General features: G+C 62.2%; 1 protein-coding gene across 1 annotated transcript in view; it reads left to right on the forward strand.

Moving 5' to 3' along the window:
• The window catches only part of DYNC1H1 (dynein cytoplasmic 1 heavy chain 1), a 60,414-nt gene extending 38,640 nt beyond the window's left edge, over positions 1-21,774 (forward strand). The window contains exons 41-78 of the mRNA XM_054567736.1: positions 331-496; positions 1,369-1,532; positions 3,632-3,761; positions 5,104-5,237; positions 5,660-5,774; positions 5,870-6,031; positions 6,117-6,331; positions 6,429-6,633; positions 7,694-7,867; positions 8,240-8,359; positions 8,534-8,654; positions 9,668-9,863; positions 10,203-10,320; positions 10,403-10,618; positions 10,719-10,931; positions 11,038-11,165; positions 12,639-12,792; positions 13,261-13,407; positions 13,508-13,658; positions 13,795-14,048; positions 14,145-14,279; positions 14,374-14,468; positions 14,816-14,990; positions 15,157-15,232; positions 15,827-15,987; positions 16,066-16,177; positions 16,266-16,326; positions 16,417-16,540; positions 16,665-16,778; positions 17,740-17,910; positions 18,055-18,272; positions 18,369-18,472; positions 19,478-19,689; positions 19,972-20,125; positions 20,576-20,718; positions 20,805-20,973; positions 21,106-21,233; positions 21,428-21,774. Coding sequence (XP_054423711.1) covers positions 331-496; positions 1,369-1,532; positions 3,632-3,761; positions 5,104-5,237; positions 5,660-5,774; positions 5,870-6,031; positions 6,117-6,331; positions 6,429-6,633; positions 7,694-7,867; positions 8,240-8,359; positions 8,534-8,654; positions 9,668-9,863; positions 10,203-10,320; positions 10,403-10,618; positions 10,719-10,931; positions 11,038-11,165; positions 12,639-12,792; positions 13,261-13,407; positions 13,508-13,658; positions 13,795-14,048; positions 14,145-14,279; positions 14,374-14,468; positions 14,816-14,990; positions 15,157-15,232; positions 15,827-15,987; positions 16,066-16,177; positions 16,266-16,326; positions 16,417-16,540; positions 16,665-16,778; positions 17,740-17,910; positions 18,055-18,272; positions 18,369-18,472; positions 19,478-19,689; positions 19,972-20,125; positions 20,576-20,718; positions 20,805-20,973; positions 21,106-21,233; positions 21,428-21,556 — 5,764 coding nt within the window. The 3' untranslated portion in view covers positions 21,557-21,774. The remainder of the gene's footprint in view (positions 1-330; positions 497-1,368; positions 1,533-3,631; positions 3,762-5,103; positions 5,238-5,659; positions 5,775-5,869; positions 6,032-6,116; positions 6,332-6,428; positions 6,634-7,693; positions 7,868-8,239; positions 8,360-8,533; positions 8,655-9,667; positions 9,864-10,202; positions 10,321-10,402; positions 10,619-10,718; positions 10,932-11,037; positions 11,166-12,638; positions 12,793-13,260; positions 13,408-13,507; positions 13,659-13,794; positions 14,049-14,144; positions 14,280-14,373; positions 14,469-14,815; positions 14,991-15,156; positions 15,233-15,826; positions 15,988-16,065; positions 16,178-16,265; positions 16,327-16,416; positions 16,541-16,664; positions 16,779-17,739; positions 17,911-18,054; positions 18,273-18,368; positions 18,473-19,477; positions 19,690-19,971; positions 20,126-20,575; positions 20,719-20,804; positions 20,974-21,105; positions 21,234-21,427) is intronic.
• Positions 21,775-22,338: the final 564 nt, after the last annotated feature.

Consider the following 22,338-nt stretch of genomic DNA (forward strand, 5'->3'; position numbering starts at 1 on the left):
ACTTCACCAGCCTCGCACAGCTGCCCTAGGGGGGCTTAGACACAGCAAGTCCGGATTTAATTGTAAGAAGGCAACAGAAGGCCACATCACACTCCACCCACACACACACACACACGCCCCCGCCCTGTGCTGCGACGCTGGGAGGCACTGGGAACAGCAGCGCTGGCTGCGTGGGCAGTGAGCCGCCCGCACCTGTGCTGTGTCCCCAGCTCGGCCTGGCTCTCCTCCCAGTGCTCTGCGGTGCCGCTGGGGGTCAGACCCAGGCCGGCCGTGTGGCGGGGGCCGTGGCGCTGGGGCAGGGCGGGGCTGAGCACAGCTCTCCCTGTGCAGGTTCCTGCGCCACGTGCCCGTGGTGTACGTGGACTACCCGGGGCCCGCCTCCCTGACGCAGATCTACGGCACCTTCAACCGGGCCATGCTGCGGCTCATCCCATCGCTGCGCACATACGCAGAGCCGCTCACCGCCGCCATGGTGGAGTTCTACACCATGTCCCAGGTGCGGGGCACCCTGCTCCTCCGGGTGGGGGTGGGGGGTGTTCTGTGGGGAAATGAAACCGCGCCCCCTGCCCCCTGGAGCCTTTCCCCAAGGCCTGTCACGCGGTCATCCCCTGCGCATGCAGCGCGGCCACGCACGCTTTCCTGCTGCCCCGGGCTGCCCTCAGCTGCCCTCGTCCCTACACGCGTGCCAGCGTGTGCGCTGGGATGGCACTGTGCAGTCCGTAACGGCGCCCGGGTGGAGGCAGGGGCCAGTCTGTGGGGGGTTCACCTGCAGGTGCTACACCCTCCCTCACCTGTAGGCTTCTGCCTGTGTCCTCATCAGCGCTGTGGGCACGCGGTGACAAGGCTCCTGCCTCTGGCCTCTCTGGAGCTGCCCCACGTGCCACGGTCCTGTGCCCCTCCCCCGCCGTCAAGGCGTCCGTGGGCCTGGGCACTGCAGGTGGCGCCTGGCCACGCGAGCTGCTCCTCGGCTTTCCGTTCGCTTCTGTCTCTGTGTCATTGCTCTTTTCCCGCAGTTCCATTGTCATTGCTATGAATCTTCTCTTTCAGTTGTTTCTGCTTTTAATTTCAATTCTGCTTTTGAAATCATGCTGAGGAAGCCTTTCTCTCAATTTAGGAATTACATATTTAAGAATTATCTTCAGAAGAATGTTTCATAATTTCTTTTTCCAACACAAGCTGAGTAACTTCGATCTAACTTTGTTCTGGGCGCTTAACCACTTGCTCCAACATTATTTAATTCATCCTTAAGTATTCCAGGGCCTAGATTCTTTATTTTTAATATAAAAATGTTCCACTGTGTTTGACCTTTTAACCACCTTTCACGCCTTAAGACGTTCTCACCTAACTTCCGTTTTCCAACGCCCGCAGGAGAGGTTCACGCAGGACACCCAGCCCCACTACATCTACTCGCCCCGAGAGATGACCCGCTGGGTGCGGGGCATCTTCGAGGCCCTGCGGCCGCTGGAGACGCTGCCTGTGGAAGGCCTCATCAGGATTTGGGCGCACGAAGCCCTCCGTCTCTTCCAGGACAGGTGAGGTCGAGAGCCCGGTTTGCGCCGGACCCCTCACTGTGAGTCCTTCTGACCCACCGGGTCAGGGTCCGTGGGAGGCCGGCCTTCCCTGCAGGAGCCAGGCCGTGCTGTGGGCGGGAGGGCCGGAGGCGGCGCGGGCAGCCTTGCACCCGGGCACTGACTGCAGCCGCCCGCCCGCGCGGGGCTGCAGGGCCGTGGGGCTGCCCACCGAGGACCTCGGTGGCCTTGGGGCGGTCGCTGTACCCTCTTTGACTGCCAAGTGGACCCCACGTGCGGCAGTTGCCTGTAGGGACCCTGCAGAGTGCTGAGCACACTGGTGAGTTCGGCGTCACCCGGCAACCCCCTGGCCTGTGGCCATCGTGGCCGCTGCCAGCCTCCTGGTCCCAGTCCCATTCCCAGCGGAGGACTTGGCGCCACGCTCCTGGGGCGCAGCGCCTCTCTCGCTGTTGGCCGCTCTTGCAGTGTCCATCTCATGAGTTTCCCGTGGCCTGGTCAAGCGGCCAGGACTTGCGGGGAGGAGCACCTAACAACTGGGGCTCAGGGCCGACGGCAGAGAGTGGGGGTCCTGGTCGCAGTCCGCCTCCCAGCAAAGAGCTGAGTCTTTCTCACTTTTTCTTGAAAGTTACTGATTTTGTAAAGTCAGGACCTTTTCTTGCCTTCTTTACAGTTCCACACAATCTTTGTTTTACAATAACTTCTTAAGCTTCATAGTTTCTACCCTGTTGATTTTTCTTCTTATATTGGGCTGGCCAAACAGTCCGTTCAGTTTTTTCCGTAAAGTAAAAACACCTTTTTCATTTTCACCAGTAACTTTGTTGACTTGGGTATTGTGAGTATGTCTGCTGTCTCCCGCTATTGGCTTCTAGTGGGCAGAGGCCGGGGGCGCTGCTCAGCACCTCCCAGTGCAGAAGGCAGCCCCGCAGCACAGGGTTCTTTGGCCAAACTGTCAGGACCAAGGAACTTCACACACCACTTGACACATTCAGTCACAGCACCTTGCCCATACACTGCACGCATCTGTTACTGCATTTCAGTTGCATTTTTACCTTTTTGAAATAATAAGAGCATCTTATGCCAAAAATGTATCTTCTTCCCTCTTCAATGTTAAAGCAGCTGCACAAAAATTCACCAATTTTGATGGGATTTTTTTAACACATGCTGATATGACAGCTGTCACAATACAATCTAATAACATTGCCTCAAATGAAGTTGAAGACAACTAAGTTCTCCTAGAGCCATCGTACAGAAAAAAACCCTAAACGAACTTTTTGGCCAACCCAGTGGTTTTAATTTAGAAGCTCTGCAGTCCTTCACAGAACTTTAGGCTTATTTTAGGTTAATGAGTTTTCACTTATGTTGCTTTGACTAAATGTCTAGTATACAGTAAATCTTAGCTGACTTACTGTTAATGCAGCACCCAGCCTCCCCTTTCAAATCATTTGGGGAGACGTTCCCGTGACCCAGGTCGCCCATGCCAGGATGAGAAGGGCTGTGGAGCAGGCGCCGGCGGGGCTGGGCCCGCGTTCCCGGGCGGCCTGTCTGCAGCAGGGCTACCACCGGCTCCTCTGGCCCCTGGCAGCCAGTGGCTGCCTCCAGACCCGACAGCTAAGGAGCATTTGGCAGTCGCACCGGGGACCGGGTGTCCTGCCCTGGGGGACGGCTCCCCTGGCTGTCAGGCTCTGCGCTGCCTCGCGTGGGTCGGAGGTGCTGGGGCCAGGCTCACACACCCCCGCACCCCCGGGCCCCCCTTCCAGGGCCAGCGCGCGGTGCGGCCCAGCAGAGCGGGGGTGAGTTCGCCCGGCAGCCCCGTCCTCTGGGGGCTCTGCTGCCGTGCTAACGCAGCCCTTCTGGTGTTACATCGGCGGCCTTCACTCGCCCTCTTTGAGGGACTTAAGTGACGTGCCACCATAGTTCTGCGGGTTTTCACCTTTAATGTTAAAATTTTAGATTACATAAGCCGTCTTAAGCTCAGGTTTTTAGGTTTTCCCATTTGTGGAAAATGGAAGTTTCTGGTAAAGGCTGCTCACGACACATAGCACACCCGGTGTCTGCCCCCCGCGCGCAGCCTCTGGACTCACGTGCGCTCTGCCCCCCACCAGGCTCGTCGAGGACGAGGAGCGGCGCTGGACTGACGAGAATATCGACATGGTCGCTCTGAAGCACTTCCCCAACATCGACAAGGAGAAAGCCATGAGCCGGCCCATCCTGTACAGCAACTGGCTGTCGAAGGTGCTGCCCCCGCCCCCCAGCCCCATTGCAGAGGCGCCTCCTTTCCTGCTGCCCGTTGGTTAGAGCCGGCTGCCAATCAGCTCCTCGTCTGTGCAGCTGCCCATCCCTTAGGGGTTTAGGGTGGAAAACAGCCGGAGCGTGGCTGGGACGGCCAGCCACCCGCGCCCCTCACTCCCAGGCTGCGGTTGCTCATACTCTGCTCACACCGAGCGTGGTGGTTGTGAATAGCTGGTGTGAGAACATTCCACGTACTGAACAGCAAGGGGGGTGTTCCCGGCAGAGCTGCGAGCCGTCCTTTAACTCTCCGGGAGAGGGGAAGTTTTAGTGGGTTAGCACCCAGATGTGCGTGTCACTGGGCCGGTGCCCCTGACACGGGGACAGCAACATCCCCGGTCTGACGGGGGAGGCGGGCAGAGAGAGCTCAGGCCAGGAGCGGCGCCCGGTGAGCCGACGCTCCCACTGGGTCCGCAGGGGCTCAGAAGCCCGAGCGTCGGCCGCGTCTGCCGGGCACTGGGCCTGGCCGAGGCAAGAACCTGCAGGCAGCTGTGTTCAGTGCAGCTGGAACCTTCTGTTGACTTCTACTCAAGACACTAGTCTGTCTTCATTTACATGCAGAATCTCCTCCCAGGGGCTTGTCTTTTCACTCTCTCTGTCTTTTAAAAAGCACCTAAACCCATCCTTCCTCAGTAGTTCTGTCTGTGCAGGAAGCGCGCTGTGGGCTCGTTTCCCGTTTCCCTGTGGGCGCCCCCTGCCCCAGGCGCCTGTCAGCCGACCCCGCTCTGCGGGGTCGCTGTCATGGTCGGCTCCGTGTGCGCGCGTCTGTGTCTGAGCTCCACTCTGTCCGTGGGTCAGCTGGTCGCTTCCCGTGCTCAGTCCACGTCGTCCGGACCACGGGGATGAAGCGGTCGCGTAGGCAGGCCCTCACCCCGGCTCCTGGCGGGGGTGGGGGGGCCGGCCCTTTGGGCTCGCTCCTCTTCCCAGTCAACTTCCGAATGGGCTTGTCAGGTTGCAGCAAAACTGTCGTTCACATGGCGACAGCGACGGGGGCCCCGTTGGTTGTGTCCGTTGGGACGGCGGCAGCACCTGTACAGTGGTGCCCTTGTCCTCCACGTCGTGCTCTGTCTCTCCATCTCTGTGCCTCTGGGACCTCATCCAGGGAACTGTTCTCTCTGTAAAGACCTCTTGTGGTTTGAGATCTCATTCTAGTGAACTTTTTTGTTGGTTCGTTGTAAGTGACACCTTCTGTTGCATCTTCAGCAGTTTTTTAGTTTATAGAAATATAATTGTCTTTGCTGTAATAACTAGTAATTTTTTCTTAGTAGCCTGGGTCTTTTCTCTACAGGATTACATCCCAGTAGACCAAGAAGAGCTACGGGATTATGTCAAAGCGAGGCTGAAAGTCTTCTACGAAGAAGAACTGGACGTTCCTCTGGTCCTGTTTAATGAAGTGTTAGACCACGTGCTCAGAATTGACCGGTGGGCTTTCTGTTGTCACAGCTCCATTGCTCGCCAGCATAGCTCTTGATTCCCCGGGGGGAGGGGAGCAGGACACACGGCCCCGCGCTTATCTCCCGACTGGCCTCAGCCCTCCCTGCAAGCCACTCCCCCGCTGCTGTCTAAGTCCAGCTCTTCTGCCTAAATTTCTCCACCAGGCAGACCTTCCTCAGTCCCTCCCAGCTCCGCACGCCTGCTGTGAGGGCAGCCCGGCCCCTCCTACCTGGGTGCCTGGAGGGCAGGGCTGTGTCTTGCTGATCTTTGCGTCCCCTGGACCTGGTAGACTCCAGCCACAGCACATCAGAAATGTTGTAGATGAGGTCCCGGGGAAGTCCAGGGCGTGAGTGCCAAGAGGGGACTGCAACATAAAGCCCTGCAATGTGTTCTTTCTGGTGCCGTTCCAGAATATTCCGCCAGCCTCAGGGCCACTTGCTCCTGATCGGTGTCAGTGGGGCGGGGAAGACCACTCTGTCCCGCTTCGTGGCCTGGATGAACGGGTTGAGCGTCTACCAGATTAAGGTGGGTCTGGCGCAGCCTCTCCCCCAGCTGTGGGTCTTGAGTCCCGCGCCTGCCTCGTGGACTAGACGGCGCCCAACGTGCCACCGCTCCTGCAGGTCCACAGAAAGTACACGGGGGAGGACTTCGATGAAGACCTTCGGACGGTGTTGAGACGTTCCGGCTGCAAAAATGAAAAGATAGCCTTTATAATGGACGAATCCAACGTGCTGGATTCCGGGTTCCTGGAGCGAATGAATACGCTGCTGGCCAATGGAGAGGTAATTCGGTGACCGTTGCCTTGTGTGGCCTGTCACATAGTCACGTACAAGAACCAGGCAGGCATGGTGCCGCTTCACGTCCTAGGTCCCTGGCCTCTTCGAGGGAGACGAGTACGCCACGCTGATGACCCAGTGCAAGGAGGGGGCCCAGAAGGAGGGCCTGATGCTGGACTCGCACGAGGAGCTGTACAAGTGGTTCACCAGCCAAGTCATCCGCAACCTGCACGTCGTCTTCACCATGAACCCGTCCTCCGAGGGGCTCAAGGACCGCGCGGCCACATCCCCAGCGCTTTTCAACAGGTACGCGGTCTGCGCCCAGCCCCGGGTCAGGGCGGCAGGGCTCCTTCCGGGCCAGGCCCGCTCTCCGGCTGCTCTGAGACACGGGCCCCCGCTGCAGGTGTGTGCTGAACTGGTTTGGGGACTGGTCCACGGAAGCGCTCTATCAAGTTGGCAAGGAGTTCACCAGTAAGATGGACCTGGAGAAGCCGAATTACATTGTGCCCGACTACATGCCGGTTGTGTACGACAAACTGCCACAGCCACCGTCACATCGGGAGGCCATCGTGAACAGCTGTGTGTTTGTTCATCAGACTCTTCACCAGGTGGGCTGCCGGGGGGGACCCTGGGTGCTTCGCCTCCGACACCGCGCCGTCTCTAATGTTCCCTCCCGCCTCCTCCCTCTGCTGGTGACGGCTCATCCCTCCCATCACCGCCCTTTCGCTGCCCCAGCTTGGCCTCTGTCCGGTCGCCTCTGCTCACTGCCCGCTGCGACCCTTGGCCAGGGGTCCGCCCACTTTTCCTGTGAAGGGCTGGGCTTCGCTGCTGCAGCTCAGAAGCCCCCGCAGCTGGCGTGCGGGCGAGCGGGCGTGCTGTGCCGCCCCCACGTTCAGACAGAGCACGCGGGGCCGGGTCTCACCTGCTGTCCTTGTGCTGGCCCTCGCTCTGGACTCCGAGAGAAGAGTCCCAGCTGCTGCCATCGGGAAAGCTTGTGGGTGTCCTGTCGGCGCCGCCCTACCCCCCAACCTGCAGGCCGCCCCCACACGTCCAGAGTGCAGGCCAGCCCTGGCCGCCACGGGCCTTATCTCCCACCCTGCCTCCTGCGTCCCCTCGGGCAGGGAGGCCAGAGCAGTTGGTGACAGGGAGCCTGAGCGGCCTCACCTGCTGGCCAGTCTCTGGTTTTTGTATCCACTGCAAATAAGCAGTCGCCCTGGCTGGTGTGGCCTGGGGGTCGCCCCGCAGAGTAGCTGGTTCTGTCCTCAGGGCATGTGCAGGCCAGGTCCCCAGTTGGGGAGCACGTGAGAGGCAACCGATCAGTGTTTCTCTCCCTTTCTCTCTCCCTTCTCTCCTAAGAATAAATGAAATACTTGTTAAGAAAAGCAAATAAGCAGTAGACAATAGAAGAGGCGTAACTCAAAGTCACGTAGCAATTACTGCTTTGTGATCGCCCTTCCCCGGGAAGGACACCTCTGAGGTGGCTGCGGGCGCCTTCCTCGTCTCAGAGCAGTGAGGAGGAAGCGTCGGCTTAAGGGACTGTGGAGGAGGCTGCGCTAAGACCCCAGCTCAGTGTTGCGGCCCCCGAGGGCCGGGTCCACGTCCCCATCACCCTGCCGCCGTCCAGCAGGGTAGGTCACAGAGGGGGCGCACTTCTCCGTTTTCCGACAGGCTAACGCCCGGCTAGCCAAGCGGGGAGGCCGGACGATGGCCATCACGCCCCGCCACTACCTGGATTTCATCAACCACTACGCCGACCTGTTCCACGAGAAGCGGAGCGAGCTGGAGGAGCAGCAGATGCACCTGAACGTCGGGCTCAGAAAGATCAAAGAGACGGTCGACCAGGTAGCCTGCTGGCAGGGCACGTCCCCGGGGCTGCGGCGAGCGAGGGCCCTCATGGCGGCGGTTTCCAGCCGCCTCCACCTCACGCATGCGTCAACGAATGGCTGCGATTCTGCGGCCCACCAAAGAACACGCTCTATTTTCTGCTAGTCTGACCAAAAGAATAGGTGTAATTTTGACTCGTTCACACCAGACAGCTGCTGTTGTGTTGGCTGTTGCCATTTTTATTTGGCAGCCCAAGGGAAAGGCGGCCAGTGTCTGGGACCGAAGCGCCAGGTGTCGCGTGTTTTTAAAATGCGGCGCACCGGGTGGCAGTCACCACAGTGAGGACCCATGATTTGTGCCCCCCCCACCCCCGTGGCTTTTGTTCTTCAGGTGGAAGAGCTGCGGCGTGACTTGAGGATAAAGAGCCAAGAGCTGGAGGTGAAGAACGCAGCGGCCAACGACAAGCTGAAAAAGATGGTGAAGGACCAGCAAGAGGCCGAAAAGAAAAAGGTGCGTCTTTCGTCCCAGGACCCGCGGCCCGTGTGAGCTGGGCATCGTCGGTCCCCGAGGACCGTGGGGAGTGTGGTGGGGGGCGGCGGTCGGGGCGGAGCGGCCCCCGGGGTCAGGGCCCAGCGCCGGGGGCCGCTGGGCAGGGCGGCCGTGCTGAGCCGTCCTCCCCTCCAGGTCATGAGCCAGGAGATCCAGGAACAGCTGCACAAGCAGCAGGAGGTGATCGCGGACAAGCAGATGAGCGTCAAGGAGGACCTGGACAAGGTGGAGCCCGCCGTCATCGAGGCCCAGAACGGTAGGCCGCGCAGCCTCCCGCAGGAGGGCCGCCCGCCCCCACGCTCCCGCCGGCCCGGAGCCTGCGCTCCCGGAGCCTGGTGGCCGGAGCCTGTCTCCGTCTCCAGGGCGCGCTTCCCGCAGCACTGGTCTCCTTGCACCGGAGCGTGGCTTCCCGTGAGAAAACTGACACAGGCTTTACATCAACACAAATTTTTATAATCCTGACTGAATTTCAGCAGGACAGACTCTGAGATGTGCCGTGTTGCCCTCTTGTGGCCATTTCTGAGAGTGCGCTGGTCCTGGCGGCCATGATGATGGTGGTCACTTCCCGTTCCTGCCACCCCCGCTGTTGGCAGCCCACACGGTGATCAGCAGTGGCCTTAATCCTGTGCCCCTGCTCCCGTCTGCCCGGTGACGTTGCACTTGTTTCCCAGGACCCGGTTCTGTGTCATTTCCGTGCTCCATGAGGTGAATTACCAGGCGGTATCCGGACTCTGGGTCTCTGCTCATAGTTAGACTTAGAGGGGAATCCAACCGGGTTCCCTTCTGCTGGGTAACCACGTGAACGGCGTGCCAGCACCAGGTCAGGCCGGAAAACCCTTTCGGCTGTGGCAGGCACTGGCTGCGTTTTCAGGGCGGTTTGCCACACCTTCACCCAGCCGGTCACGGGCCAGTCAAAAGCAACTGTCAATGGTATGAAATACACACTTAGAGCATTTAACCCACAGCTGGGCCATGGGTTGTTTGTTTTCTTTTTACAGTTAAAGACATTTTTAAAACGCGGAGGCATTTGTGAGTCACTTTTTAAGGCAACACTTTGCTTTTTATGAAATGTTGCAGTTTGCACTTAGCATAGTAAGATCTTCGTGATTCTTATAAAAATTGCCTACTGAAGCCCGTCCTGGAGGGTTTTAGGACAGAAATGCGCCCAAGCCCAGGCTGGCACCCCTGTCCTCTGAATAGCTGGAGCCAAAGCACCTGGCTGAGGTTCGGTCCCTTCTGACGCTGGCTGTGTCCCCGCCCCCCGTGCAGCCGTGAAGTCCATAAAGAAGCAGCACCTGGTGGAGGTGCGGTCCATGGCCAACCCGCCCGCCGCTGTGAAGCTGGCGCTGGAGTCCATCTGCCTGCTGCTTGGGGAGAGCACGACGGACTGGAAGCAGATCCGCTCCATCATCATGCGCGAGAACTTCATCCCCACCATCGTCAACTTCTCTGCCGAGGAGATCAGGTGGGGCTGCTCAGGCCTCGGCGACGGCAGCCACGCATGTGCCATTTCCACTCAGAGGAGCAGGCGGGCTTCTTCCTCACACACTGGGCAGCGGTGTTTTGACCCCTTAACCCCTGTGAGCTGAGTCGCTGCTGTGGCACAGCCAGGGCCCCAGCCTGTCTCCTGTCGGGGGCCGGGGGAGGCGGGAAGGCCAGAGTCCTCGGCAGCAGGATCACCTGGAGCTCAGGTCGGTGTGGCTCGGCCTCTGTGGTCACTGGGGTAGCAAGTGGGAACTGGCCATTGCATTCCCGTTTCCTAAAAGCCCGCCTTGTGCTCAGAAACACAACTCCTCTGTTGCAGCGACGCCATAAGGGAGAAGATGAAGAAAAACTACATGTCCAACCCGAGCTACAACTACGAGATTGTGAACCGGGCCTCCCTGGCCTGCGGGCCGATGGTGAAATGGGCGATTGCACAGGTAGGTAGTGCAGCTGGGAGTCCCACACGCAGGCGGCCTGTGCAGTCGCTGGTAAGTAAGAGCTCCCCTTCGCCCTGCTCAGCTGAACTACGCGGACATGCTGAAGCGCGTGGAGCCGCTGCGCAACGAGCTGCAGAAGCTGGAGGACGACGCCAAGGACAACCAGAAGAAGGCCAACGAGGTGGAGCAGATGATCCGCGACCTGGAGGCCAGCATCGCCCGCTACAAGGAGGAATACGCAGTGCTCATCTCAGAGGCCCAGGCCATCAAAGCCGACCTGGCCGCCGTCGAAGCGAAAGTGCGTCCCGGCAGTTCTGCCTCCTGGCGCGCCCGTGGGGTGCTCGCTGCAGGGACGGCTCGCACTTCTTGGTGTAAATCCTGCTGGGTTTTGCTTCCAGGTGAACCGGAGTACTGCTCTTCTGAAGAGTTTGTCCGCTGAACGCGAACGGTGGGAGAAAACAAGTGAAACTTTCAAAAACCAAATGTCTACCATCGCTGGGGACTGTCTCCTGTCAGCTGCGTTCATCGCATATGCGGGTTATTTCGACCAGCAGATGCGGCAGAACTTGTTTACCACGTGGTCCCATCACTTGCAGCAGGCCAACATCCAGGTACCTGGGGAGTGGCATGCGGGGGGCGGGCGCGGAACCGGGACCAGGACACAGGCGCGGCCCCCCACGGGCGGAGGCGAGGCACAGCTCACCGCCCGCCCCTCAGTTCCGCACAGACATCGCCCGGACGGAGTACCTCTCCAATGCCGACGAGCGCCTCCGCTGGCAGGCCAGCTCGCTGCCCGCCGATGACCTGTGCACTGAAAACGCCATCATGCTGAAGCGCTTCAACAGGTAGGCGCCCGTCCCCAAGAGGGCGCTCCACGTCGGCACGCAGCGGCTCCATTCCAACGCCCCTTCATTAGAAGAGGTGGCCAGGACCCCGGGCAGGCAGCGCTGGGCAGGTCTGCGCTCCGCCCAAGGGCCAGGGGCTGCCCCGTTCTTCCGCCTCAGCGTGTGAGGCGTGCTCGGTGCCTGTTTCTACTGTGACCTGCTGGCGCTGGGTGGCAGGGTTTCGGGTGGACATTGTAATAGACTCTCTCTTGAGATGTTAGAACTGAGAACACCCAGCCAGCAGTAGCATTCAGGGGAAATTGCTGCTTGTCTCTCCATGTAAGAACCAGAGTGAGACGTGAAGCGTGACACGGCGAAGGTGGGCTGGACTCTGCAGGTCCCGGGAGCCCCCCAGGCCGACCCCTGGTGGTCGCCGGCTCTAAGCCCCCCTCCTCGGCAACGGCCCTGATACCCAGGCACCCTTGGTACTTTCTTGTTATCAAAACGCACGTTCCCTGATTTCCTTTTAAATTCACCTAAGTGTCCCAGGGACACAAAGACGGTGAGGGTCCTTCCAGGGTCATTTGACTTTATGAGCAAACTCTCAGGTCCCTCGCGTGGCTCAGCCTCTCGCCTGAGCCGCCGGTGGTGTGTGTGTGAGCTGCGCCCGACCAGGCAAACGCACACCCTTCTGGGTGTTCAGCGGCCTGTGCTGCGGGGACAGCGTGCTAGCCGGGGACCGCGAGGCCGCAGGTCGCTCGTCAGGGGGCCAGCAGGCACATGACCGTGCATCGCCACTGGGGGCCGGAGTCCCTGCCGACCGGCCGTCCCCACGGCGTGAGCAGCAGGTGCCGAGCAAGGGGTGTGCCCCGGGTCGCCCGCGTGTCTGTGATTTTGCCTGCGGCTTCTGCACATGGGGGGGTCGGGGGCCACAGGGGCCTCCTCTCGCTGTCTGGCAGCCCCTGAGTTTCGTAGAAGCGCATGTCTGCGATCACACGTGTTTGTTTCTGCTGGGCTCGGTGGCCCTGAGCCATCATGCTGGCCTCTCTGTGCCTCCTTCTCCTCGTTCCTGGGTGAAAACGGGTGCAATGACAGCACTGGCCTCCCAGGCTTGCGGTGCAGGGACCGGAGCGCCGGGCGCCCGGCACTTCGGTTCGGGGTGACGGGGCTCGCCACGCGGTGCTGCCGCAGCGTCAGTGCTGCCACCCGCGTCCTGGGCTTGCTGTCCCGGAGGGCAGCAGACAGCACATGGAACTGCAGTTGCAGCCTAGCGTGCTTTGCGGAGAGGGCAGGGCCTGGCCCCAGAGAGGGAGGTTTTAACTGCGCCCGGCGGAACATCAGCCACTGGTCGTCACCTCTGCGGCAGTGACCTGGAAACCACGCCTGAGTGCGGCGGTCTTTCCGCCTGGCGCTCCAGCTGGCGCCGCTCCTGGCCCCATCCGCCGGCTTCCTGGCGCTCGCCCCCGGCAACGTGCTCCTCCGCCTCGCCCTCAGGTACCCACTGATCATCGACCCGTCCGGACAGGCCACGGAGTTCATCATGAACGAGTACAAGGACCGCAAGATCACGCGGACCAGCTTCCTGGACGACGCCTTCAGGAAGAACCTAGAGAGCGCCCTGCGCTTTGGGAACCCCCTCCTGGTCCAGGTCTGCAGCCCTGCTGGCCCCGCCCCTTCGGGCTGCAGTTTCGTTTTTCTCAGACGCAGCTGGAATGAAACCATGTGATACAAAGTGACAGTTTCTTAATTTCTAAGACTCCATGCATCAAAGGAAGGATAAGGCCTTGAGACTGTTCAGTTTAAAAAGTACCACCACAGAAACAGGGTTTGTACTTAGAATTGCCCTCAGTCTGGGCCGTTACCGTCCCCCGGAACTTCTGCGGGGGTTGAAATGCTCTGTAACCTGTGCAGCATTTCTCTGGCGCATGTCACTGAGGGAAGGGGTTTTTCAGGAATTCTTAAAGGAAGCAGCCGCCCGCGGCTCGAGACGGCCAGGCCAGCCATGCGGGCTGAGGGCCGGGCGTGTACGCGGAGCGGGGGGCCGGTGGGGGGCCGGTGGGGCGCCGTCGCCCGGGCGGACCCCGCCGCACTGCCCCAACCCGCTGTGTGTCTGTAGGACGTGGAAAGCTACGATCCCGTCTTGAATCCGGTGCTGAACCGCGAGGTGCGGCGCACGGGGGGGAGAGTGCTGATCACGCTCGGTGACCAGGACATCGACCTGTCCCCATCATTCGTCATCTTCCTGTCCACCCGCGACCCGACTGTAAGAATGAAGCCCTTCGCGCGTGAAGGGGTGGCGGTGTTGGGTGTTGGGTGTTGGGCTGGCGTGACGAAGCGGGCTGTCCCGTTCCCGCTTCCGGCAGGTGGAGTTCCCCCCAGACCTCTGCTCCCGGGTCACCTTCGTCAACTTCACAGTCACGCGCAGCAGTTTACAGAGCCAGTGTCTCAATGAAGTGCTTAAAGCAGAGCGACCAGATGTGGACGAGAAGCGTTCCGACCTCCTCAAACTCCAAGGTGCGGGGCAGGGTCCGCCGCTGGGGTTCCGGGTGCGGGCGGGGGCTGGGCCCGCCGGGTCCACGCGGGCTCCCGGGCGTGCTCCTCCCGGAGGGGGCGAGTGCCGCTGTGACCTCGGGGCCCTCGGTCGCTGCAGGGGAGTTCCAGCTGCGCCTGCGGCAGCTGGAGAAGTCGCTGCTGCAAGCCCTGAACGAGGTGAAGGGGCGCATCCTGGACGACGACACGATCATAACCACCTTGGAGAACCTCAAGCGCGAGGCCGCCGAGGTGACGCGGAAGGTGGAGGAGACCGACATTGTCATGCAGGAGGTGGAGACGGTGTCCCAGCAGTACCTGCCACTGTCCACCGCCTGCAGCAGCATCTACTTCACCATGGAGTCGCTGAAGCAGGTGACCACGCGGCCGGGCGGGGCGCTGGGCAGGAGGCCGGGCGGGGGGCGCGCAGGGCCCTGCGGGGGCTGACGGCTGCGGCGCTGCCCCCGGCAGATACACTTCCTGTACCAGTACTCGCTCCAGTTTTTCCTGGACATCTACCACAACGTCTTGTACGAGAACCCGAACCTGAAGGGCGTCACCGACCACACGCAGCGCCTCTCGGTCATCACCAAGGACCTCTTCCAGGTGCGCGCCGGCCCGGCCGGCCTGGCCGTCCTCAGGGGTGGGGCGCTGTGGCGGCAGTCCTGCCAGAGCAGCGGCGTCTCCTTCTCGTCCCCAGGTGGCGTTTAACCGGGTGGCCAGGGGCATGCTGCACCAGGACCACATCACCTTTGCCATGCTGCTGGCGCGGATCAAGCTGAAGGGCACGGCCGGGTAAGGCCAGGGCTGGGGTGTCTGTAGGTCTCTGGGAGCGTGACAGGCCAGGAGAACTTTTTTTAGGTTTTTTTATATATTTCTAGAGAGAGGAAAAGAAGGGGCAAGGGAGAGAAACGTTGATGTGTGATCAACTCTCGCGCGCCCCCTCCTGGGGACCCAGCCCACAGCCCAGGCCTGTGCCCTGAGTAGGCGTCAAACCAGCGACCCTTTGGTTCACAGGATGCTCAACCCACTGAGCCCCCGCCAGTCGGGGGATAAATTCTTTTTTTCTGTCAGTCCCGACTGCTGTTTCTGTGACAGTAGAAGGAGGCTAACAGACCCTCCTGGCCCCTGGCCCCTTGTAGGGAGCCCACCTACGACGCCGAATTCCAGCACTTCCTGAGAGGGAAGGAGATGGTCCTCGCAGCCGGCTCGACGCCCACCATCCCGGGCCTGACTGTGGAGCAGGCTGAAGCTGTCGTGAGGCTGAGCTGTCTGCCTGCATTCAAAGACCTGATCGCAAAGGTCCAGGCTGACGAGGTGGGTGTTCTCCTGACCGTTCCTTTCCCCAGGAAATCGGCAGGAGAGTTGCGTGTCTTGTAAACCCAGCACCTCGTTTTTGGGCGCTTGCGTCAAACGTCGGATCCCCGGGGCCCACGTCTGTGGGCCCCACTCCACGGTGACACTCCCACTGTTGTCCCCGCAGCAATTCGGCATCTGGCTGGACAGCAGCTCCCCAGAGCAGACGGTGCCCTACCTCTGGAGTGAAGAGACCCCAGCAAGTGAGCCCCCGTCAGGCCCCCTGCCGTTTGCCCCCTGGGCTTTGCTGCTGGGAGAGGGACGCTGCCAAACGTGTCACTGTTGCTGAGCGGGGCGTGTCCACACAAGCTTTGGGGGCCGGCCTAGGAGCAGGCGAGCAAACACGCGCAAACTCCTGTTCCAGCTCAGACTTAGAGACAGAAAGAGAGGCGTGAAGGGGGCAAGGGTTGCAGTGGAGCGTGTGGCCCAAGGCCCTGGGCCCACCGGCTCGGGCAGGGTGCTCTCCCCCGGCCGCCGCAGGCCACCGGGTGGGCTGGTGGCGACTGTTGCCCCCTGCAGACGTCTCTGGGGACTCGAGTGGTCTGGGTGCTGTGAGTGGGTGTCAGCGAAAGCGTTTAAAGTCACAGGACCGCAGTGCCCACGCAGTCCCTGTCGTGGGCATGTCCGGAGGGATCGCCGAGGACGGCAGGGGGCGGGGGGCAGCTCTCTGGGGGGCAGAGCGGACAACACGTGGGTGGTGGTGTGATTGAGAGGCGCCTGGTGAGAACAGTTGGCGGCCGGGGGGCAGCTGCCCTCCTGTGCGGTCGCCGACCCCCAACCCCCAACCCCCATTTCAGCGCCCATCGGGCAGGCCGTCCACCGCCTGCTGCTGGTGCAGGCCTTCCGCCCCGACCGCCTGCTGGCCATGGCCCACACGTTCGTCTCCACGAACCTCGGGGAGTCCTTCATGTCCATCATGGAGCAGCCGCTCGACCTCACCCACATCGTGGACACGGAGGTGCGCTGCGCCGGCCCCTTCCCCCCGGGCCCGCTGTTGCCGGGACTCTCCAGCTGAGTTCCAATCTCTCATCTGCAGGTGAAGCCAAACACGCCTGTGCTCATGTGCTCGGTGCCCGGGTACGATGCCAGCGGGCATGTGGAAGACCTCGCGGCCGAGCAGAACACACAGATCACGTCCATCGCGATCGGTAAGGGTGCTGGGCTGCCCTCGGGCGGAGCTCTGCGGAGCTCCCGGGACCGAGCCAGCCCTGCTGACTCTGAGCTTTGTGGCACCAGGCTCGGCGGAAGGCTTCAACCAAGCGGACAAGGCGATAAACACGGCGGTGAAGTCGGGCAGGTAGGCCTGTCCTGTTCGTCTGGGAGGCCCCAGCGGCCATGCGCTCCGGCAGGAGACCTGAGCAAGCCGTGGTTCTTACTGTGCCTGCAGGTGGGTGATGCTGAAGAACGTGCACCTGGCCCCCGGGTGGCTGATGCAGCTGGAGAAGAAGCTGCACTCGCTGCAGCCACACGCCTGCTTCAGACTCTTCCTCACCATGGAGATCAACCCCAAGGTGGGCGGCTGGGCGAGACGCTGGCTCCCTGCCGGGTGGACTTCCTCCTCTGAGCAGGCAGGGGTGGTGCTGAGCAGCGGTGCTCAGCGACCCAGAGCCGTGGCAGGCACCCTGTCTTCCGCAGGTGCCCGTGAACCTGCTCCGAGCCGGCCGCATCTTCGTGTTTGAGCCGCCCCCGGGCGTGAAGGCCAACATGCTGAGGACGTTCAGCAGCATCCCCGTCTCCCGGATTTGCAAGGTAAAGGCCCCGTGGCGGCTCAGCCCAGAGGCAGTCCCTCGCTGAATTCGGCAAGGGCCTCGTGCTCCCCAGAAGTACCAGGGCTCGTTGTGCCAAACTACGGGGGCGGGGGGGTTCTCCCCGTGAAAGGCATGCGCACACATCTCTGGTGGCAGGGCTGTGACGTGCCTGTGGCAAAGCTCTAGCCAGAGCCCAGGTGGGGGTCCCAGACGTCTGGGAATCCCCCCCGGGCAGCCCCAGTCCCTGAGCAGAGACCAAAGTGCGTAGGCAGAGGAGGGCAACTCTTAACTGCTACAGTTGACCCTCAACAATGCAATCTCGGTGCAGTCGGAAACCCACGGAGAGCTTCTGGCTGCCCCAAGAGCCCTGCCGTCGGCCCTCGGCCTCTGCGGAGACAGGGCCCAGGACCCCCACGAACACCGAATTCCACGGCGCTCACGTCCTCTGGTTAAAACGGCGTGGGGCCGTGCATGTGGTGGCCCTCCACACCCGCAGGTGTGAACCAGCAACACGAAGGGCTGACCGTGTGGTTATTAAAAAAAAAGGCCCAATAGACAGACGATAAAAGAAGGGGGGCAGGGATTGGAACAACTGCAACAACTTAGGCAAGAAAAGAGAGAAAACGTCCACGTGTGAGCAGACCTACGCAGCCCACGTCTGTTGCTCAAGGGTCAGCTCTGTTTTGTGTTGTGCCATCAGGCACCTTTCTGGCATTTGGAGAAAAATTGTCTTCTGTATAACTTCCTGTCGGCTGAGCGGTTCACGGCAACAGTGCCGGGGGGTTGCCCATATCTAACTGCCGAGCGAACGGCGGCCCAGGGAGCCCTGAGATTCGGGGCAGCTCCGCGGTCACGCTGGACAGCTCCTTCGAAAGGGCTGGTTCTGCCGCGGCTCCGCCCCGCTGCCTTGGGCGGAAAGGGCGCCGCTCCCTGGCGACCGTGCTTGGTGACTCTCCCTGCAGTCTCCCAACGAGCGTGCTCGCCTGTACTTCCTGCTGGCCTGGTTCCACGCCGTCATCCAGGAGCGCCTGCGGTACGCGCCCCTGGGGTGGTCCAAGAAGTACGAGTTTGGGGAGTCTGACCTGCGCTCGGCCTGCGACACGGTGGACACGTGGCTGGACGACACGGCGAAGGCAAGTGCAGGCGGCACCTTGTCCGGTGGGGTCTGGGGGGAAGGGCCCTTGGACGTGGCCATGGCGGCCGCGGCAGCTCACACAGGGCGGTGGGAGTGCCGGCCCCCGCCCCGCCCACTAACCAGCCGACCCTCCCTCCACCAGGGGAGGCAGAACATCTCCCCGGACAAGATCCCGTGGTCCGCGCTGAAGACCCTGATGGCCCAGTCCATCTACGGCGGGCGAGTGGACAACGAGTTCGACCAGCGTCTACTCAACACGTTCCTAGAGCGGCTGTTCACGACGAAGAGCTTCGACAGCGAGTTTAAGCTGGCCTGCAAGGTCGACGGGCACAAAGACATTCAGATGCCGGACGGCATCAGGTAGGAGCCCGCCTCCCGGGTGTGGGTGTGGCCCGGTGCGGCCGCCAGGCGTGTCCGCTCTCACCAAGGGCTCTTCCCCACGGGCTGGTTTTCCAGGCGAGAGGAATTTGTGCAGTGGGTGGAGCTGCTGCCCGACGCCCAGACGCCGTCCTGGCTGGGCCTGCCCAACAACGCCGAGAAGGTCCTCCTCACCACGCAGGGTGAGTGCCCAGTGCGTCCGGCCGTCCCCGGCCACCAGCCTCCCGCACGGCTCGTGCCTTCTCTGTAGCCCAGGCACCACACTGGGCACAGGCTGGACATGCACGCAAAAGAGCTTCTCTGTCGCCTTACATTCAGAGACAACGTGATGTTGTCTTCTTAGAGTTGGAAAGTGCCTGGTTATTGGGATTTTTTTTTAACTTTTTATTTATTGGTTTCACAGAGAGGGAGGGAGAGAAACATGGAGTTGTTGCTCTACTTCTTGCTGCAACCATTGGTTGATCTTGGATGTGCCCTGACTGGGAATCGAACCCTCGGCCTTAGTGTGTCCAGATGCCCTAACCAACCGAGCCACCCAGCCAGCCTCTCGCACCCCTAACCGGGGACCTGGCCCCCAACCCTGCCATGTGCCCTGACTGGGAATCGGACTGGTGACCTTCCGGCTCAGTCCACTGAGCCACACCACTCGGGGCTGTAATGTTTTTTTTAGAACTTTTTTTTTTTTTTTTTTTTTAACTGGCTGGGTGTATTTATCAGTAAGCCACCTAATCCAGGAGTTCTCAAAAGGTGGTCCCCAGGGCAGCAGCATCAACCTCACCTGGAAACTCTTAGAAGGGCAGGTTCTCAGGGCCCACCCCAGCTCCTGGCTCGGGGCTGGGCTGGTCAGGTGTTGCGGGGGCGGGGGGCTGTGGTTCGGTGTGGCCCCGGTGGGTGCAGACGGCCTCCCTCCCTGCATGGGGCCCAGCGTCCCAGGACCCCCGGCTTGCCCGCTCGGCTGTTCCCAGCTTGGCGCTCAGCCCGGGGTACCCCAGGAGCCCCCCCTCAGGCAGGCCCGGTCCCAGCAGGTGTGGCTGCGTCCAGTGGCGGTTTTCTGTGCCTTAGAAATGCGCTCCCTGTCACTTCCTCGTGGGAAACGCATTCTGTGGCCTCCACATTTAAGTCCTTCCGTCCTCTGCTCCCATTGCTCCCCCCGCCCCGCCCCGCCCCGCCCCGGGACTGTGGCCCAGGTGTGGACATGATCAGCAAGATGCTGAAGATGCAGATGCTGGAGGACGAGGACGACCTGGCTTACGCGGAGACCGAGAAGAAGGCGAGGACGGACTCCACGTCCGATGGGCGCCCGGCCTGGATGCGGACGCTGCACACCACCGCCTCCAACTGGCTGCACCTCGTCCCCCAGACGCTGAGCCACCTCAGACGGACTGTGGAGAACATCAAGGTGGCTGGGGAGGGCTGCCTAGAGCCTGGGGGCTCTTAGCAAGAAGGGGGGGGGCGGCCTGCACCCAGCAGGAGGCCTGACTCTCGTTAGCCGGCCCAGAAGGGCCTGCACCGCGGTCCGTCTTCCCAGAGCCGTGTGGACGGCCTTGCAGCCCGCTTTGCACGTTGTGCAGGCTGCTGTCGGCCGGCAGGGCCAGCCAGCTTCGCGGGGGCCCCGGGCAGGAGACGGGGCCTCATCTCAGCCCCCGCCCTTCACCCTGGCCTTCTCCTTGAACCACCGCAGGACCCTCTGTTCCGCTTCTTCGAGAGGGAGGTGAAGATGGGCGCCAGGCTGCTGCAGGACGTCCGGCAGGACCTCGCCGACGTCGTCCAGGTGTGCGAAGGGAGGAAGAAGCAGACCAACTACCTGCGCACGCTCATCAACGAGCTGGTGAAAGGTGCGCTCTGCCTGGGCGGCCCCCGCCGGCCTCCGCGCCCGCCCTCTGCTCCCCTGCTGGGGCCGGGTGGGGCCGCCTCCGAAGCGCCTGAGGAATGTTTTCCTTTCGTGCGGGTTCAGTGAACATCCGCTAAAACCTTTATGCAACTTGCACAGTATTTAGGGGTGGGGGCAGGACAGAGGAAGGCGGGGACTTGAGTCCGAAGACACAGGGTTGCCTCAGGTGTCTCCCATCAACGCCGAGCGCCCAGAGCACAGTGACACAGAGGATACAGAGTTGCTGCAGCTGAGCTGCGTGACAGGAGGCCATCGCCGTGCTGTCCCCAGGGCGGCCGGGGCGGAGTGTGCGCATCTGGGTGCAGGCAGGCCACGGCTGAGTGCCAGCCGACGGCCCCCACCTGCGCCGGGCGTTGTGGGGACTGACGCCGCCCGGGCGTCTCCTTGCCTGCAGGGATCTTGCCGCGGAGCTGGTCCCACTACACGGTGCCCGCGGGCATGACCGTCATCCAGTGGGTGTCTGACTTCAGCGAGAGGATCAAACAGCTGCAGAACATCTCACAGGCGGCTGCGTCGGGCGGAGCCAAGGAGCTGAAGGTGGGGCCGCGCCCCTAGCAGCCGGCGGCGGGGGGGCGATGACCGGGGAGCCGGGGCCGCTCCTCACCACCCGTGTCCCCCCGCAGAACATCCACGTGTGCCTGGGCGGCCTGTTCGTGCCCGAGGCCTACATCACCGCCACCCGGCAGTACGTGGCCCAGGCCAACAGCTGGTCCCTGGAGGAGCTCTGCCTGCAGGTCAGCGTCTCGGCCCTGCAGCCCGCCGCCCTGGACGCCTGCAGCTTCGGGGTCACGGGTGAGCGCAGACGCCGGCGGGGCCCGCCGACGCGGCGGCCTCCCCAGAGCTTGGCCCCCCCGGGTGGCGCCCACACAGACGTGTCTGCGGGGTCAGGCGACGGGCCCTCACCGCAGCCCCTCCCTCCCACAGGCCTGAAGCTGCAGGGGGCCACGTGCAGCAACAACAAGCTCTCGCTCTCCCAGGCCATCTCCACAGCCCTGCCGCTCACACAGCTGCGCTGGGTCAAGCAGACCAACGCGGAGAGGAGGGCTAACGTGGTAGGTGGCGCCTCCCTGCCCCCGGGGCCGAGGGACGCCACGGGCCGTGTCCACAGCTGGGGCAAAGGGACCTCGTCCCTGTACCTGGTCGCCTGCGTCCCAGGAGAAAGCCCCATGCACCACGGCCGCCGTCAGCCGTCCCTCCCACCCTTCCTTTGACCAGCACTAAGGCCTCCCTCCGCCCTCCCTCGCAGGTGACCTTACCCGTCTACCTGAACTTCACCCGGGCAGACCTCATCTTTACAGTGGACTTTGAAATTGCCACCAAGGAGGACCCTCGCAGCTTCTATGAGCGCGGCGTCGCAGTCCTGTGCACAGAGTGAGACCGCACGCTGTGGCTCCCCTTCTGCACGGGAGGAGGCGAAGTTGACGTTTATTCAGTCTTACAGCCTCGGGAAGGTATGGACTCGCCGAAGCCAAGTCATCGGTTGGGGGCTGGCGGAATGTGAGGCCGGACGGTTGGGACTGGTGGGACGTGGAAGGACCCAGCACATGTTTGGAGGGTCGATAACGTGTCTTGTTTTATGAAATAAAACACTAAGCATGACCCACTCCTGCCTCTTCCGTGTCGGCGCCGGAGCCTGGGCCGTCGGGCTGGCGGTGAGCTTGGTGGCGGCTCAACGGCCAGCCCAGGAGCCCCTCGGGGACACCACAGCCGAAGGACGCGCCGCCTGTCCGGGCTGCGACCGGCACGCAGCTGTGCGGCCCCTGCTGCTGGAGCCCCGCTGGGCTGTGTCCTTTGCCAGCTCTGCCACCACCCCGTCTGTGCCCGGCGCCTCGTCCCGCAGACCCAGTGGGCGGCAGGGAGAGGCGGCCGCGGGTCTGAGGGCTCTTCCTGTTCACGGGGCGGCCCGGCTGCGGCCCACAGCCGTGCACCCCTGGAAACTGGGGCCGTTCTCGCTGTTTCTCTGACCCAGTAAACAAGGAGCCTTAGCGCCTGTGTGGCGGGGGCCCCTCAGCCCCGTCCACGGGTGAGGGTCCCCGCGGAGCACGGGCTGGCGTGGCACCGGGCGAGGGCCGCGGAGGCCCAGCTGGGAGGGAGCAGGGAGCTGCGCCCTGCAGGGCGAGGACTCGCTGCAGCCGGGAGGCCGGGCGCAGCTCCCCC

This window comes from Pteronotus mesoamericanus, unplaced genomic scaffold, assembly GCF_021234165.1.
Source record: "Pteronotus mesoamericanus isolate MK-2021 breed Mesoamerican mustached bat unplaced genomic scaffold, CSHL_Meso_final contig_192, whole genome shotgun sequence".
NCBI lineage: Eukaryota > Metazoa > Chordata > Mammalia > Chiroptera > Mormoopidae > Pteronotus > Pteronotus mesoamericanus.